The sequence below is a fragment of the Pyrus communis genome, chromosome 7 (assembly GCF_963583255.1).
Source record: "Pyrus communis chromosome 7, drPyrComm1.1, whole genome shotgun sequence".
In the NCBI taxonomy this organism is placed as follows: domain Eukaryota; kingdom Viridiplantae; phylum Streptophyta; class Magnoliopsida; order Rosales; family Rosaceae; genus Pyrus; species Pyrus communis.
This window is the reverse complement of record NC_084809.1, coordinates 6,106,776-6,125,428: the sequence shown is the minus strand read 5'-3', so window position 1 is coordinate 6,125,428 and position 18,653 is coordinate 6,106,776. Positions and strand designations below refer to the sequence as shown.

The following is an 18,653-nucleotide window of genomic DNA, read 5'->3' as shown; positions in this document are numbered from 1 at the left end:
GCTTCTTTGTCTGTTTGCCCTTGTGCTGTGTTGGCTCATTGCAAACTCTTGTTGTTACCTTTGGCTCTTGCCAACTTTGTTTCCCACCGTTGTACCCCTCTGTGGTCGTCGCAGCTCGATCTCTCGCTTCCTTTGTTTCTTTTGAGTCCCATGTCTCACTAAACCTGACTTTCGTCCCTGGCCCTCGTGGCCTTTTAGCTCAGTTACTAGCTCACTAACAATTGTCCTTGCGTTGCCTTTTAGCTCCGTTACTAGCTCACTAACAATTGTCGTTGCCCTTTAGCTCCGTTACTAGCTCACTAACAATTGTCCTTGCGTTGCGCATTCATCTTCTCACTTGGGAAGCTTGCATTGCATCATTCTCGTAATCGTAGAAAAGCCATGACTCATAAATTATAATTATTCCAATACTCATTTCAACTAATTCCAAGTAAATATATATCTCGGAAGATACCGGACAATACTAGCTAAGTCCACTTTCATGTTCACTCATGGTGATTGACGTGGTTTAACCGTACACATGTTATAATCAGAATTCTACACAACCCACCAAGCTTGACCCATAACGCTTGGGCCTCTTTCAATTTTGTTTAAACTCAGATTTCGTGAGCAAAGCCAAAAAGTTTAGGGTTGCTTTTTCAGCCAATTAGATGTTCATGTAGCTTCGAGCCACCTATTAATATAGGCAGTGTACTCTTTCTGAATTGGAATTCTCGATTATTTTGTTGTAGTTGGCTTAATGTGGTTGAAATTGAAGGCAAAACCTTGGCAACTAGTTGTGAGCTGAAAAATACAACAACAGAGTCCCGCATCGATGCTGCGCAAAACTACAACAGCCTTTATATAGTCCTTTCCGCGGCCGCTTGTCGCAACCTCACCCGAACAGGGTCTGCTCTATGGGTTGTACATTTGTATCCTTGATTGCTACGGAGACGGGAACCTCAGTCTGGTGAATTAACCAGACGTTTGAGCGGTAGGTGATCAAACCGTGTGATCAGAGCGTGATTAACAGCCCTACGACACTTGGATCGTTTGAGCGGTAGGTGATCGCTGTCAGCCGTTGTAACAACCGGCTGGGGTGGTTACACGATTGTCTGACAGACCCTCCCAACTTTTATATTTTCCTAAAATCCAATTGAAAAAAATGGGAATTTATAATTTTTACGCCCTACTGTATTCCCCTAGTCCCACAGGGCATTCTTCCACTGGCCATTTGAAAGATGAATCTCTACCCTTTGAATAAGGTGCCTAGCCCATCTGATTTAATAGTGCATTGTTAAGTATAATTCTTTTTTCACATAATTACAGACGATTATTCTAAGGAGGTGAGAAGAAGGAATTCTAATTTCTAGAAGCAGTTTTTTCTTTTTTATTTCGTTTTAGATCGTATGAGGTAAGGCATATATAACATGAAAGTATCAATAAAGAGTAATGTTAGAGAGATCAAATTTTTTAAACCAAATGATGTGTCATCAATAAAAAATAAGCACATTAATCGATACTTAATTAATAATCCAATCATGTACCATCACATCATTTTATTTGCAAATTTGATTTAAAAAATTTGATTTCTTTAGCATTACCCTTGAGTAAAATAATGTAAAATTCTTTGTGAAGCCATCCCACTTGCTCAAGTAGGTTTTACTATTAATACACCATCTTACAACCAATATTTTTAACATCACACGCTTCTATAAATTAGAACGGCGATTGGTCGTGCCTATCTTCAACATTTTGAACCAAATTTACAGAAAAAGAGTCTGGTTCTAGTTCTCCAAATCTTGCGAATCCAAATACAAACCCTAAAAAACAGTGTTTCATTTTCATCTTTGTAGGTCAGATTGCGAGAATCTCAATTCTGAAGAAATAAGAACTAATCAAACTTTAGAGTGGAAGTCCGACCGGTTATTTGCATCATCTTCTTCCCACAGATCAAATTACACTAGAAATAGAGTTTGATTCTCGTTCTCTCTTCTTCCGGTCCCAATACCCTAGCTAGAAAACCTTCACTGCATATTCTCCACTCATTTTACTCTATTTTTTTTGTGTGCATTATCTAAATTCAGTAAGATCAATTAACTAATGGATTTGATGAGTTGCCGTAATAGAAGCACAAGGGACTACTCAATAGTGATTGAAGCAAAGGCAGCAAGTTCAAACAAGTTGCCTTCTTCTAGCTAACGCACACAAAGGCAGCAAAGGAGTAGTGCCCCAGTCACATGGCAGATGTGGAGCTCAAATATACAAGAAGAGTCATCGTGTGTGGTTGGGAACCTTCGATGACGAAGAAGAAGCTGCTTTAACCTACAACAATGCTTCGTTAAATTTCTGGGGTCTTGATGCCATCACAAATTTCAGTCGGAACCAAATGACACCCTACGAACGTGATGTCACTGAGGCTCTTTTCTTGGAGTCCCATTCCAAGGCTGAGATCGTTGACATGCTTCGAAAACATTCTTATGCCAACGAGCTCGAGATGTACAAGCATAAGTTGTACAATGGTGGTGCCCTAGGCCTTGATGCCGGCGGAAAGCGTATGAAGTGTCACCTTGATTTAATGGACACATGTAGTAGCGAGAGGGAGTTGCTTTTCGAGAAAGTGGCACCACCAAGCGATGTAGGGAGATTAAACCGCATGGTTATTCCAAAACAACATGCAGAGAAGCATTTTCAGGTTCATCTGAGTGTAGGGTTAGGTAAAGGGATGTTGTTGAAATTTGAGGATGAGGTGGGTAAAGTGTGGAGGTTTGGGTATTGTTATTGGAGTAGTAGTCAGAGGATGAGGTGGGTAAAGTGTGGAGGTTTGGGTATTGTTATTGGAGTAGTAGTCAGAGTTATGTATACGCTGCATTAAATGGTGGTGAACAAAAATGAAGTTAGAGAAATTAGCTTTTGATGTTCTTCTGGAATTTTTGTTGGTTCCAGGAGTTATCTTTGACATTAGATTTATGAATTCCAAAAAGATCTGGGCCCTTCGTTTAGGAATGCGTCTATATTGGACTGCTTCATGGGCCTATGAGCCCAAATAAATTATTATAGAGGCCCAATAGAATATGAAAAGCTAGTTGACAAATATAAAATTGGGGAATGGGGATTTAAATCCCTGACTTTTTACTTGGAACTTGAAAAGTAAATAAGGGGTGAGGGTTTGAAATTGAGTTTGAACCCAGACATAATCAATGTGTTGAACAAAAAGATCATTATTATGGATGCAAATTTTCGCTGTCTTCTCATTTGACGAAAATGCATCTGCAAAATAATAACATCTAAGATTAAGGCCAAAAGTCTCACGAATCTACGATGAATTGTTTTGGGGGGGGGGGTGCTTTGGCAGAAGAATTTCCGATGTCAAAGTTAGAATTTGAGAGAAAAAGTGTTTGGAAATTTTTGGTGGAGAAAGAACTTAGGTTTTTGGAGAAAGAACAAAGGATGGATTCGCTTTGTGAAGGAGGAAATTTTTGGTGGAGAAAGAACTTAGGTTTTTGGGCCCAGATCTTTTTGGAATTCACAAATCTAATGTCAAAGATAACTCCTGGAACCAACAAAAATTTCAGAAGAACATCAAAAGCTAATTTCTCTAACTTCATTTTTGTTCACCACCATTTAATGCAGCGTATACATAACTCTGACTACTACTCCAATAACAATACCCAAACCTCCACACTTTACCCACCTCATCCTCTGACTACTACTCCAATAACAATACCCAAACCTCCACACTTTACCCACCTCATCCTCAAATTTCAACAACATCCCTTTACCAAACCCTACACTCAGATGAACCTGAAAATGCTTCTCTGCATGTTGTTTTGGAATAACCATGCGGTTTAATCTCACTACATCGCTTGGTGGTGCCACTTTCTCGAAAAGCAACTCCCTCTCGCTACTACATGTGTCCATTAAATCAAGGTGACACTTCATACGCTTTCCGCCGGCATCAAGGCCTAGGGCACCACCATTGTACAACTTATGCTTGTACATCTCGAGCTCGTTGGCATAAGAATGTTTTCGAAGCATGTCAACGATCTCAGCCTTGGAATGGGACTCCAAGAAAAGAGCCTCAGTGACATCACGTTCGTAGGGTGTCATTTGGTTCCGACTGAAATTTGTGATGGCATCAAGACCCCAGAACTTTAACGAAGCATTGTTGTAGGTTAAAGCAGCTTCTTCTTCGTCATCGAAGGTTCCCAACCACACACGATGACTCTTCTTGTATATTTGAGCTCCACATCTGCCATTTGACTGGGGCACTACTCCTTTGCTGCCTTTGTGTGCGTTAGCTAGAAGAAGACAACTTGTTTGAACTTGCTGCCTTTGCTTCAATCACTATTGAGTAGTCCCTTGTGCTTCTATTCCGGCAACTCATCAAATCCATTAGTTAATTGATCTTACTGAATTTAGATAATGCACACAAAAAAATAGAGTAAAATGAGTGGAGAATATGCAGTGAAGGTTTTCTAGCTAGGGTATTGGGACCGGAAGAAGAGAGAACGAGAATCAAACTCTATTTCTAGGGTAATTTGATCTGTGGGAAGAAGATTATGCGAATAACCGGTCGGACTTCCACACTCTAAAGTTTGATTAGTTCTTATTTCTTCAGAATTGAGATTCTTGCACACTGACCTACAAAGATGAAAATGAAACAGGGTTTGTATTTGGTATTTGGATTCGCAAGAAGTGCAGAACTAGAACAAGAGTCTTTTTCTGTAAATTTAGTTCAAAATGTTTTAGATAGGCAGGACCAATCGCCGTTCTAATTTATAGAAGTGTGTGATGTTAAAAATATTGGTTGTAAGACGGTGTATTAATAGTAAAACTTACTTGAGCAAGTGGGATGGTTTCACAAAGAATTTTACATTATTTTACTAAAAGGTAATGCTAGGGAGATTAAATTTTTTGAACTAAATTCGCAAACTAAATGATATGGTTGTAGATGATTGAATTATTAATTTAAGTGTCGATTAACGTGTTTGTTTCTTATTGGTAACACATTATTTAATTTGTAATTTGATTTAAAAATTTTGATCTCTGCAAGCTTGACCGTTTCGCATATCCTTGCTCTCAATGACTTAGTTTGTGACCCTTCCGAAATGAAAGTAGGATCGATAACCTTACGAGATACTTCTGAACCGCCTTCACTTGTAATAGGATAGTAAACCATCTGAGGTCCCTGTGAAACTACTTGATTTGCAATTGAATTCAAAGTTGGTTGCCTTGTAACTTGCCCCCTCTGCTTGCCAAACGTCCTCCAAGAGTCAGGTTAAAACAAATCAAGAAATCATTCCAGCCGTCTATTTCATATGAAATTATATGAACAAATCATGTGCACTTACAGGTTGCCTAGCCCTTCTACTAGGCAACACTTTATTTTGCTAGATTTTGTTGAATTTTCTTCGATTTGGTCTTACAAGCTACTACTAATTTGCTTCTACTTGATGGTATTAGAATATGTTTTAAACATTTTTTTTTGTTCAGCTGGGAATGATATGGACATGTGTCCAATGTATTCTAAGAACTAATTTGCTTCCACTTGGTGGTATTAGAATATGTTTTAAACATTTTTTGTTCAGCTGGGAATGATATGGACATGTGTCCATTGCATTCGGTCTTGGAATGGTATATTTACATTTTTTTTGTTCCTCTGGGTTAAGATTATAAAGTTGTTGTCTTCTAAGGCAATTATTGTTGTCATGTCCCCATTATGCAAACCTACCCACAAATAATTTTCCTATTTTTAATTTGACCATTTTAATTCTCAAGTTTATTTCCATTAGCCAAATTATTATAAACTTATTCATAAAATTCAAAAAAAAAAAAAAAAAGTTTAATCTCTTCCCAACTCCACCACCTCCCTAAAGTTCTTTTTTGTTATCTTTCATCCGGAACCGGAAAGGTCAAAAGACAAGTACCCAATGTAATTTAGAACTTAAGCCATCAAATTAGACTTACCGCATCAAAACAGGTAATTGATGAGCCGCCAGCGAAAGGTGTCGGAAGGCTGCGAGCATGTTTTGGGTTGTCGTGGTGTGAAAATCGTTTTTAAAAGCACGGGTTTCTACTGCTTTGGATCAATAATTTTAAAAAATAATAATAATGTCATTTATCAAACATAATTTTAATCCTAATTTTTTTATAATGCTGTTTTTGAAAATATTTCAGCAATGTCAAACCAACCCTAATTACAGCACTTATGGATTTTTTACGTCTTTTATTGTAAAACAATTGAATTTTCCTAATTTTTAAGTAGTGGATTGTTCGGCTGGTTATTGTGGAGCAAAAAATAATCAAGAAAATTATGGAGGCGGCATGTAGACTTTTGAGTAGAAAAAGACAAAATTACCCTTGAGGCACACCGGGATTCCCACGCGCATGCAACGGACAATAACGGCTCAATCGAAGTCAAAGGCGATCAAAATAATATTTATTCAAAACTCTCTCATCAAATCCTCCCCACAAGGTAACTCTCAATTATTTTTTTCAAACTGGGATTAATTACCAAATTAATTACAAGATATTATTTGACATAATATCATGCAATTAGAGCAAAATTTCCACCATAAGTGGCAGGTCCCCATTTCTCCAAATAGGATCTGCCACACCCTTATATTTAGCCCCACATTTCTCCAAAAACCTAAGTTCATTCTCTCCCAAAAATTCCCAAACACTTTTTCTCTCAAATTCTAACTTTGGCATCGGAAATTCTTTGACCAAAGTCATCCCCATTCATTGTGGGCGCGTAAGGCTTTTGACCTTAATCTTAGGTGTTATTATTTTGGAGGTGCTTTTTCGTCAAAGGAGAAGATGGCGGAAATTTACATCCACAAATTGGTGCTTTCATTGAGAGTTTGATTCACACGCTCGAAGAAGACTCTCACATTCAAGGTTTTCTATTTTTTTGTTCATTTGTAGATTTTTCGTACATTCTTATTCCTAGAATTGTTTGTTCTTTGAATAAACGTAAAATAAAAGTACAATGACAATAAATTCGGAAACCACGACAAACGGAACTTCTTACTTACAAGGATTTGGAACACGACGATTTATGAGGCTCAACGCGATAATGAGTGAAGCGGCACCACCCCCACGGGGCACCACCATGGCTATGCCAACGACAGTAGCCATCGTGGCAACTCACGACAAAGTCCGAGCCCAAGGTGGAAGCCTCACCTTGCAAGCCCATGCCCATGCCACATTGTGGCAGCAAGCGCATGCCCACGCCACAAATGAGTCTAGCTAGACCCAACGCAAGAAAACCCAAGTTGCAGCTGCAACAACCAAGGCAGCAACCCAAACCTCGCAGGCCCAAGGCCAGCGCGAACCTAGTATGCCCCAAGGCCCACTACTGTGACATCCCATATCGCCCAGGGGAGTGATCCTTAAATGTATATTCTCATCCCTACCTAGCACGAGGCCTTTTGGGAGCTCACTGGCTTCGGGTTTTGTAGGAACTCCGAAGTTAAGCGAGAAGGGGGCTAGAGCAATCCCATGATGGGTGACCCACTGGGAAGTTGCTCGTGAGTTTCCAAAAACAAAACCGTGAGGGAATGGTAAGCCCAAAGCAGACAATATCGTGCTACGGTGATGGAACGGGCCCGGGAAGTGATTCCCCCCTGGTCGGGATATGACAGTTTGGTATCAGAGCCTAACCCTGGCTGTGGTGTGCCGACAAGGATGTCGTGCCCCTAAGGGGGGGTGGATTGTGACATCCCACATCGCCCAGGGGAGTGATCCTTAAATGTATATTCCCATCCCTACCTAGCATGAGGCCTTTTGGGAGCTCACTGGCTTCGGATTTTATCGGAACTCCTAAGTTAAGCGAGAAGGGGGCTAGAGCAATCCCATGATGGGTGACCCACTGAGAAGTTGCTCGTGAGCTCCCAAAAACAAAACCGTGAGGGAATGGTAAGCCCAAAGCGGACAATATCGTGCTACGGTGGTAGAGCGGGCCCGAGAAGTGATTCCTCCCGGGCCGGGATGTGACAATTTGGTATCAGAGCTTAACCCTGTTTGTGGTGTGCCGACAAGGACGTTGGCCCCTAAGGGGGGTGGATTATGACATCCCACATCGCCCAGGGGAGTGATCCTTAAATGTATATTCTCATCCTTACCTAGCACGAGGCCTTTTGGGAGTTCACTGGCTTCGGGTTCCGTAGGAACTCCGAAGTTAAGCGAGAAGGGGGTTAGAGCAATCCCATGATGGGTGACCCACTGAAAGTTGCTCGTGAGTTTTCAAAAACAAAATCGTGAGGGAATGGTAAGCCCAAAGCGGACAATATCGTGCTACGATGGTGGAGCGGGCCCGAGAAGTGATTCCCCTCGGGGCGGGATGTGACAACTACCGCATAACCATTTATTAGTCGCACTTTGATAACCGACAAAAAACATATCTTACTGCCGGATATTAAGAAAGAACCGACAGAAAATGGATGCAGTGGCAGATATAATAAGCAACAGAATTGCCTGCATCAGGAAATGAATTTTTCGACAGAAAATACTGTAAAACCGACATAAATGGTGTCGGATATAACCGACAATAAATGCCAAACTACTGTCAGATATTATCAATTAATGTTGGTTATGACCGCCAGAAAATTAAAAAATGTCGTCGAATTCACATCCTCATCTTGTCGGTCATAACCGAAAAAAAAATTTTTAAAAAAAATTTTTAAAAAAAATTTAAAAAAAAAAAAATCTACTACTTTTCGTCGATCTCAACCGACAGAAAAGTATTAATAATTTAAAAAAAAAATTGAAATTTTCTGTTTGTTTTTTAAATTTTACAGAATAAATTAAAAAAAAAATAATAAGTGAATAAAATAATCAAAGCTTGTAACAAACATAATATGCATTCAAATATAAATTAACCTACTATAATGTCTTTTGAATCCGTCATAACACATAAAGTAGACGTTAAATATAAATTAACGTACAATACAGTCATCTGAATCCGCCATATTATATAACTAGACAAAAAACATTTGTTCAACGTAGATAAAGTGTCAGACATATCCGTAAGGAAAACCAACAAACTATTCAATAGAACCCAAGCCTTATGCCGAACCATCTTGTGCTCCAGGGCCTTATGCCGACCCTCCCTGTGATCCAAAGCCTTCTGCCAATCCTTCATGTGCTCCCAAATACCTCAGCACATCCCTATCAAAACCACCCGACAGCAATCCAGAAATCAAACCCGGGCATAATCCACCATTAAAACCACCTGGAGAAATATGTGAGTCACCGGAAGAAGCCATCTGAGGTCGATATACTGGCATTGGATACTGTGGCTGAAATGGCATATACTGCATGGGATATGCAGGTGCAGATGGTTGACTAGGGGCCGAATGCTGTAATGCTTGAGGTCTGAGTGGTGGCCGCTGCAAATGTTATGGAATAAGCAACATCAATATTTGTTGTTGTTGCATCAAGAACTGCTGGTTCATCGCCTGCTGCTGCTGATTTACCTGCACATGTGAGGTCTTTGATTTCTCAAGCTTAACCTTTACCTCCGTCAACTTTCTGGAGGTTTCTTCCTCTCTCCTCCTCAATTCGTTGTTCTCAGCTACCACATTGGCCAATGCACCCTTGGATGATTTCCTGGAATACCTAACACCTGAAGAGCTTGCATATGACACCATCTCTTGTATCACCCCATGACCATAACCTCGAACCCTATTTCTAGTCTCAGAACCCATCTGCTCAACATAAATCTGTGTTCTAACCTCACATGTGTCCTCTTCTCCAGACTCGACAATTGACTAAATTTGACTCTCCATAGATGTCTTGCAATATAAAATTTAAACAAAATAATAAAAGATTATTAAGAGTTGAAATATAGAAAAATAAATAAGATTCATAAAAACAGAAAGATAAACAAGGTTCATATAAACAAAGATTCTGTGTTTAAATAGAAATAGAAAGATAAGTATAACCCAGATTCAACAATCGAAATAGAAAGATAAATATAAATAAGGTCCATATAACACAAATTCAACAATCGAAATAGAAAGATATATAAGAATTAAATACAAGTAGTCATAATTTGAATAGAGTTACAAATCATTTACCCCTCTCTGTTGTGACGATTCATCAACCCAAGAGTCATATTTCCGGGTATGGGTAGCTCGAAAAAAAAGATATGGGATCAGGCTCCTTACCATGCTTGTTCTTCTTTAAATATGTTAAAAGATAACAACAAATACATATTACACACATATTATAAATACAAAAATAAAAAACTCTACATATATTACGAAATAGCAATACATACCAATTCCTCGCGAACCCGAGCAAACATTTTTGAACCAGTTGTATGGTTCATTGTCTTTAACTCCCGGTTATACTTGTTTTTCTTTGCCACCTCCTGAAAGTTAAAAAAAAAAAAAAAAAAAAAAAAAAAAACCTTATAAGACAAACATATTTCAATACCAAATATCAAATCATTAATTTTTTACCTTTGTTTTAGGATTATCCCTATACTCTAACATCTCGACCCACTGACCACCATCCACACCAGGGGGAGGTTCTGAGTGCTCATGCTCTTGTCTTTTGGCGTAATACTCCACTTTCAAACAATTATGATATTCCTTGTATGCATGATCCACAACATGGAGAGTCATGTTACGAATCACAAGCATTCTATCAAGGTCTTCATCAAGAAATATGATATTTCCTTATTTTCATACAAACAAACAGTTAGTATAGATCCGAAATATAGTCTCGAAATATAGAAGTACAAAACAAAAATATATACCTTAATTCTTTCCCACAAAACTTCATTATCATCTTCAGGAACCAAGCGCCAATCCCTTTTCAATGGAATAAGTCTTGGATCCTTAACCTCCGAAGTTATCAATTTCAAAAATTCACCAGCATTTTCATTAACACATTTCCCTGTCGAATCAAATAAACAAAGTTGTCTCCCTTTCCACTTTAGAATAACAGCTCTGCAGGTCCTACGTTCATTTTGTTCCTCCATAGAAATGGGTGGATGTAAAAATGGAAAAGGGAAAAGGAGTAAAAATGGGTAGCAATGAAAATGGAAAAGGGAAGAGGAGCAAAAAAGGGTAGAAGTTAAACTGGGAAGGAGATGAGGAGTGAAAATGGGAAATGGTTGGGGGTAATAAAATCCGAAGTGAATTGAAAACAGATGAAGTGGTTGAGGGTAATAAATCTTGTTGGTTATATCCGACAGAATCTCAACTAAAACTACCAGAAAATTAAAATCCGTCAGTAGATTGCATTTATGATGTCAGAACGGTTTAGTTCGGATGTCAGAATATTGTCGATTATAACCAACAAACCGACAATATAGTAAATAGTGTCGGTTATATCTGACAACCCGACTAAAAAGCACGCGCTAATTTTAATATGCCTGTCAGGATTGTGTCGGTTACAACCAACAAAAATATAAAAAAACCGCCACAAAATTTTCCTCCATCGGTTTTTATGCGGCCTTTAATTTTTTTGAATCAAAGTGGCGGGAAATATCCCGCCCAAAATTTTGTTCAGTTCGTGTCAGTTATATCCGACAGGGAGTGACTGGAAAAAAAAAAACAAAATTTAAACCATGTGTTTTTAAATAACATTTTAAATTTTAGCACACAAACTAAAATATTTTAAATAAAAGTCACCACACAAATTGAAATACAGTCTACTTAATACTTAAAAAGCATAAGGTAAATAATAAAACTATTCCATTTCATCTTCTGTTAAGTCATCATCGGCATTGACAAAATGAGGGAACTGGGTAGGCAACGGTAATACTTCTTGAAAAGGAGTCTCTTCCATGCCAACCCTTGTATGCAAATTTTCATTGTCAAGTACACGATCCTCCAAATCAGGTATGGCATAATCATCAAGTGCATCATTATCCTCTAATACGTCAAACAAATCTCTCGGTTGCGTTCGAAGAACAACATGCCAATCTTTTTCAATTGTGTCATCCACATAAAATGCTTGTAATGCTTGTGAAGCTAATATGAAAGCATCCTCTTTAAATCCCAACCGATTGAAGTTTACTAAAGTAAATCCACATTGATCGGTCTTCATACCTCTTAGACTTTCACTATTAATCCATTTGCACTTAAACAACATCACAGCTCGACCCCTGTCTCCTGCTTCGGTAGGGCCACAATATCTAACCTCAAACATGTCTATGACTCTGCCATAACAATTCACTTGCCCAATTGCACCAGGGACATTTGCAGGTACAAAGACACCACAATTTTGATTCTTATGCTTATCATCCACAGATTTTGTACGAAATATGAACCCATGAATAATGTGACTTTTATATTTCGTCACAACCCTACTAAGATAATTGGCTAGCCAACATAAGTCTTCAGATATCAAGATGTCATTAGCATGACATCTTGAATTAATCTGTAATAAGTAAAAGAATAAAAGTTGACACAACAAATATAAACACATCATAATTAAAATGTAAAAAAAAAAAATTTTAAAAAAAAAGTAATAATGTGACCGTTATATTAACTCACATGTTGCTTGAACCATTCTGGAAATTCCTTCTTGCTTAGCTCCTTGATTTGTCGCACAGTCAGCCTTGCTTGACAATGTTGATTTTTCAAGAATTCCTCATGTTGCCTAGCCAATCAGGTCAAAATATGCTTAACTAATTTTTCAAAGTAAAGAAAATTGATAAAACATTAAGACGTATGACTAGATGTTCTTACCTTCTAAATGGGTTGACCTCATCACAATTATTTAGAATGTATCTATGGCACTGATCAAGAACATTTAACTTGACCTCCACATTTTCTCCTGAACCCATATAACATCCTTTAGAGTCAAAACTTGATAACCCACCAGATACTCCGCGTCCAATATCATCTTCATTTCGACATCTACGAGTGTGAAGAGACTCGACATCTCTAAGATACATGGAACAAAAGAACAAGCACTCATCCACCAAATATGCTTCAGGAATAGAACCTTCAGGATGACTTTTATTACGAACATAACGCTTCAGTGTTTGCAAATACCTATAATTATAATACAAAACACAAATTATTATAATTACTAATAAAAATTATCATTATAAATTAAAAAAATTTATAAATATTTGTTAATTACCGTTCAATTGGATACATCCATCTATATTAAACAGGTCTTGCAATAGCTGCTTCATTTGCTAAGTGAACTGGGATGTGCATCATTACATCAAAAAATGCAAGCCGGAATATCTTCTCCAATTGACATAGTGTCCAGGCAATTCTTGAATTCAATTGCTTGAAACCTTCCTCAGACTCCTTCTTGCTACACAATTGTCTGAAAATTGCATTCAACTCTAACAATATCACAGTAACATATTTAGGCAAAACCGCACGTATTGCAAGTGGGAGTAACTGCTGCATTAAAACATGGCAATCGTGGCTTTTCAATCCATGTATTTTTCGTTCATTCATATGCACACATCGCGGCAAATTTGATGAATATCCATCGGGAACCCGAATAGTAGACAACACTTCATAAAATGCAGTTTTTTCTTCTTTTTTCAACGTGAACAATGCTGGAGGTCGAAATGTTCTATTTCCTTCCCTACATGGATGTTGTCCATGTCTTATGTTCAAGATTTCAAGATATGCACGAGCAGCTAATCCATCCTTGGACTTTTTATCTATATCTAACAATGTTCCCACTATATTGTCACATATATTTTTTTCAATATGCATAACATCAAGATTGTGTCTAATCAACAGATGCCTCCAATAAGGTAGTTCATAAAAAATAGATTTCTTCTTCCACTGACTCTTACTACTTGTACTGCTCTCAGTTCATTTTTTGCGTTGCCCAACCAAAGAATCTTTCTTTGGTTTTCTATGGTCTTGCCTCATTTTTCCTAAAGGATTAAATCCATCACTGGCTAGCCCTAATCGAACATTTCGCATTTATGATCCAAACTCCGGATATAAATTATCCAAATGCTTCCATGCTGAAAAATTTGAAGGATGTCTCATAAACCTATCCTTAGGACATTTAGTTACGTGCCACCTCATATGTTCAGCCGTATGCTTCGACATATACAACTGCTGCAATCGTCGTTTTAAAGGAAAATACCACATAACCTTAGTTGCGATTTTTTTTTTCTAGAGCCATCCTCTTCATTGACATTTTTATATCTTGATTTACCACAAACTGAGCATGCGGTCAACTCCACAGCGTCTTTCCAATAGATCTTGCAATTATTGGGACACGCATCAATCTTCACATACGTCAGACCCAAGTCATTTATAAGTTTTTTTGCCTTATAACAAGATTCAGGCAAATAATCTCCATAAGGCAACATTTTTTTAATTAACTTGAGTAACGTGGTGAAGATCCCCTCTGGCATTCTAGCTAAACACTTGATCTGATACAATCTTACAACCACCTTCAATTTTTTAAATTCATTATAACCTGGCCACAAATCTTGATCTGCCTTTTCAAACAACTTAAAAAAAGTCTTTTTCCCCAGAAAGGGGTTCAGTAGACGGCCCAACACTTTCTTTCGTTAATGGTTGGACAAATACATCATTAAGAACATCATGAATACCAGTCAACCAATCTCCTGTTTCAGTAGATGGCCCAACACCTTCTTCTCTAATCCCCATATTTTGCTCTTCAATGAAAGGTTCCCTATGATGTCACCACGAAGCATTTTTGTAATCTTTATCCATATCATACAACACAAGATGTTCGACAATAGTTTTTCTAACAAAATTATATCGATTACAACATCTTTTGCAAGGACATCTAAGCTTATCGGGGCCAGCATCATTCGTAACTGCTTGATCCAAAAACAAATTAATTTCATCTGTATATGCTTCCAAATTTCGCGATATTATCAACCAACTCTTTTCCATGTTTTACCACTGTACGAGAGCAAATATTACTTTGAAACTAAGATGTCTACAATCTTTCAATCCCTATCATGTAGGCATAACTATTAGAAATTTCAATCCCTATCTTTCAACCTCGAACTATCACAATTGCAATTTAATTTCCAACACCTATCACAGTAAAATAAATTCAAAAAAACAATAAAAGGTTAACAAAAATATGTTTATCTACACTGTTGATTATTTATTAAATTTAAGTTTTGTATATCCTCATAGCAATTAGAGTGAAATATTTAATTAATTAACACAATATATACCTATATTACTAAATACTACCAATTTATAGTATATTATCAATTTAACATAAATATTTATAGATAATATTTATCTCAATTTCATCATAACAATTTAAGTAAATAAAATATAACTAATGGAACACAAATAATCCAACCTTAACAAAGTATGCCCAAATGATCCATATCCAGTTCCCTGAATCGATCTACTAGTAAATTCAACTTCTAGGAACCAATTGCTCAGTTTCTTGGATGTATATTCCGGCTACAACCAAATAGCCATGTACAAACCCGACAAGAAGAAAACTGCATTCGTGATCAAGCGAGGCACCTACTGCTACAAGGTTATGCCTTTCAGCCTTAAGAATGCGGAAGCCACTTACCAACGACTAGTAAACACGATGTTCAAGAAGCAAATTGGAGTAACCATGGAGCTCTACATCAACGACATCATTTTGAAGAGCAAGCAGCGAGCAGACCATATTGGCAATTTGGCGGAAACTTTCAACATCCTTAGAAAGTACAAGATAAAGCTAAATCTCGCCAAATGTACATTCGGAGTATCTTCAGGCAGATTTTTGGGTATCTAGTAATCCAACGAGGAATTGAAGCACATCCCAAGCAGATTCGAACAATCATAGAGATGAAATCTTCAACCACCTTGAAGAAGATTAAAGGCTTGACCGGCCGAGCAGTCGCGCTCAACCGCTTCTTATTGCGGTCCACCGATCAATGTAAGCCTTTTTTTAAGGCAATCAAGAAGGCCCACTGAGACAAATGGGATGATGAATGCGAAAGAGCTTTCCAAGACCTAAAGAAGTATCTCACATCACCTCCATTACTATCCAAGCCTGAAGTAGTAGAAGATTTATACATCTATCTAGCAGTTTCAGAAGTAGCAGTAATCTCTGTCATCATACGAGAAGAGATAAGAGCCTAACTACCGATATTCTATACTTCTAAAACTCTTCTCGATGCAGAAATCAGATATCCAGAGATCGAGAAATTAATTTTGGCACTAGTTGTTGCAGCTTTGAAGCTCAGACCATATTTTCAAACTCATACAGTCATCGTCATGACTCAATATCCTCTACGATCAATTCTCAATGAGTAATGAAATAGGCATTGGAACTTGGCCAATACGGCTTAGTTTTTTAACCTCGCACAACAATAAAGGCCCAAGCCTTAGCAAACTTCATAGCAGAATTCGCGCGTAGCCTAGGCAACACAACAGAGCGGCTCAACGACGCCCCGAAGGCAATCGAGCACACCTTAACCACACTTGCTTCACCGGATGGAAACTTTTGGCATTTACACGTTGACGGCGCATCCAACTACAAGGACTCGGGAGCAAGCGTGGTTCTTGTCACCTTAAACAGTTTGATGCTTGAGCAGGCGATCACTCTAGGCTTCAAAGCATCCAATAATGAAGCAAAGTATAAAGCCCTACTAATAGGCCTCTGAATGGCAAAAGACTTGGCGGTGAAAAAGCTCGCAATTCATTCCGATTCACAGCTAATCACCAGCCAGATTACTGGGGAATACACCCCAAAGCATCTGAAGATAGCGCAATACCTAGAAAAGTTACGAAAGCAGCTTGAGGTGTTTTAGACTAACACTCTCACTCAAGTTCCATGGGCAGACAACGCTCATACAGATGCACTAGCCGGCCTAGGCTCTGCATCGATCATTAACTCAAATGCTCTATTTCAGTGAAGTATTTAAACAAGCCAAGCATAAAGGCGGAGTCGGCAACCGAGGTGTCACAGGTTAGTACAACTCCACACTGGCAAGATTCCATTATAAACTATTTAGTCAATGGCACACTCCCCATGAAAAGGTTGGAGTCTATAAAACTCTAAATAAAGGCAATATGCTACTACATGTGGAACGTCATTCTCGTCCGAAGATCCGACATTGGACCACATCTCTACTGCCTAGTGCCTCCCGATGATCTAAAGGTTCTAAGTTCCATCCACGAAGAAGTTTGTGGAAATCACTCTAGAGGCCGATCCTTAGCACAAAAGGCTCTTAACGCAGGCTACTACTGGCCTACTATGCATTAAGACACTAAAGAGTTAATAGAAAAGTGCAACCGCTGCTAGCGCTACAACCCAGTACCAGCACTGCCTGTCAGCGAACTACACCTGCAGACGAGTCATTGGCCGTTCATACATTGGGCAATGGACTTGGTAGGACCTATGCCACCTGCTACTAGAGGCAGATGCATAATGATCGTGGCAACTGATTACTTCACCAAGTGGGTAGAAGCTGAGCCCACGACTCAAACAGATATATAGCGCTTCCTATGGAGGAACATCATTTGCTGATTTGGCATCCCTCAATCCATCATCACAGACAATGGTCCATAATTCGTGAGCAAAGATTTGGCGAAGTTTTTCTAGAAATATGGCATCAAGCAACACATGTCCATGCCAAGGTATCCCCAAAGCAATGGGCAGGTTGAAGCATCCAAAAAGACAATTCTCGACTGCCTTAAAAAATCCTTCTCCGATAAGAAGAGAAAATGGTCAGACGAACTCCCCGGATATCTATGGGCATATTGCACCACTAAACGACGAACAACCGGTGAGACTCATTTCTCCTTGGCATTTAGTTCAGAAGCAATCATTCCTCCCAATGTCATTATGCCAAGTATCAACACTCTATTGCCAAGCATTGAGCAGAATGGAAAGAAGATGGCCACAAACTTGGATCTGGCAAAAGGGAAACACAAAAAGATCATCACCCGCATTGCAGCCTATTAGCAGCAGCTCCTCTCCAGTTACAACAAAAGAGCCAAGATCCAGCAATTCTAGCCCGGAGATCTACTCCTAAGAAAAGCTTTCATTACTGCCCGCAGAGAAGACTCCAAAAATATGGATCTCATCTGGGAAGGTCTGTACAAGATCAGCAAAGTAAGCGGCAAGGATCATTACACCATTGATACCATGAATGACAAAGATATCGAAAAACAGTGGAACGTTTACAATTTGAGGAAGTACTATGCATGACCTCTCGCTACATCAAAGTCTGAAAACTTAAGCAGTTCGATGGGCATCACCTCGCAAGTCAAAGACTATCCAGTTGTTATGCAGATCCTACCTTACAACTAAGTTTTCGTTCGTTGTTCAATGAGGAATTCTTAAGTAATTTACAACTTGGCTTGGTTGCATGTTTACAGCAACTAATCACTCATGCACTTCAAAAGAAAATTGCGCCCCTCTTAGGGACTTATCGCAGGAATTGCACCCTAGGGGACCAACCATGCTCTCCAATGCGAAAGTAAACCAATTCCCCGACACCTATATGGCTCTCCAATGCGGGAAGATAAACTTTACACTCTGAATATCCAGACGTGGATGAGTCGAGCTGCCCTAGTGTAACTAGGTGCACGATGGCTTGCGCCAGGATTCCTAGAAGTAGCCACAATGGTCTTTTTCAAGACTTTGCCAACTGAAGGATTTTGGGTCTTTTGGCCTAATCCCCAGGGAACCGGGCCTCATAAACGGAGAAAGCACAT

General features: G+C 38.7%; 2 protein-coding genes and 1 non-coding gene across 3 annotated transcripts; 2 read left to right on the top strand and 1 right to left on the bottom strand.

Annotated features, from left to right (window-relative positions):
* Positions 1–868: 868 nt before the first annotated feature.
* LOC137741253 (small nucleolar RNA U3) lies at positions 869–1,104 on the top strand. Its single transcript, XR_011069280.1, has one exon. It is a non-coding gene; the product is annotated as a small nucleolar RNA U3 (small nucleolar RNA).
* Positions 1,105–2,082: 978 nt separating this feature from the next.
* Positions 2,083–2,874, top strand: LOC137740426 (AP2/ERF and B3 domain-containing transcription repressor RAV2-like). The gene is made up of 4 exons (XM_068480299.1): positions 2,083–2,101; positions 2,193–2,541; positions 2,575–2,728; positions 2,785–2,874. Exons 1-4 carry the CDS (start codon positions 2,083–2,085, stop codon positions 2,872–2,874), a joined length of 612 nt encoding a protein of 203 aa, XP_068336400.1.
* A 645-nt stretch (positions 2,875–3,519) lies between these two features.
* LOC137740425 (AP2/ERF and B3 domain-containing transcription repressor RAV2-like) lies at positions 3,520–7,122 on the bottom strand. Its single transcript, XM_068480298.1, has 3 exons — positions 7,020–7,122; positions 3,674–4,265; positions 3,520–3,532 (listed from the first exon to the last, which is right to left on the bottom strand). Exons 1-3 carry the CDS (start codon positions 7,120–7,122, stop codon positions 3,520–3,522), a joined length of 708 nt encoding a protein of 235 aa, XP_068336399.1.
* Positions 7,123–18,653: the final 11,531 nt, after the last annotated feature.

Bases quoted from the DNA above. Each gene is read 5' to 3' on its own strand.
- LOC137740425 (XM_068480298.1), bottom strand. From the start codon at position 7,122: ATGGCTACTGTCGTTGGCATAGCCATGGTGGTGCCCCGTGGGGGTGGT. The intron at 4,266-7,019 runs GTAAGTAAGAAG...ACGCACACAAAG, and splicing joins TCGTCGTGTTCCAAATCCTT to GCAGCAAAGGAGTAGTGCCC.
- LOC137740426 (XM_068480299.1), top strand. The intron at 2,542-2,574 runs GTGTCACCTTGA...CACATGTAGTAG, and splicing joins GCCGGCGGAAAGCGTATGAA to CGAGAGGGAGTTGCTTTTCG. The intron at 2,729-2,784 runs GTGGGTAAAGTG...TCAGAGGATGAG, and splicing joins TGTTGAAATTTGAGGATGAG to GTGGGTAAAGTGTGGAGGTT.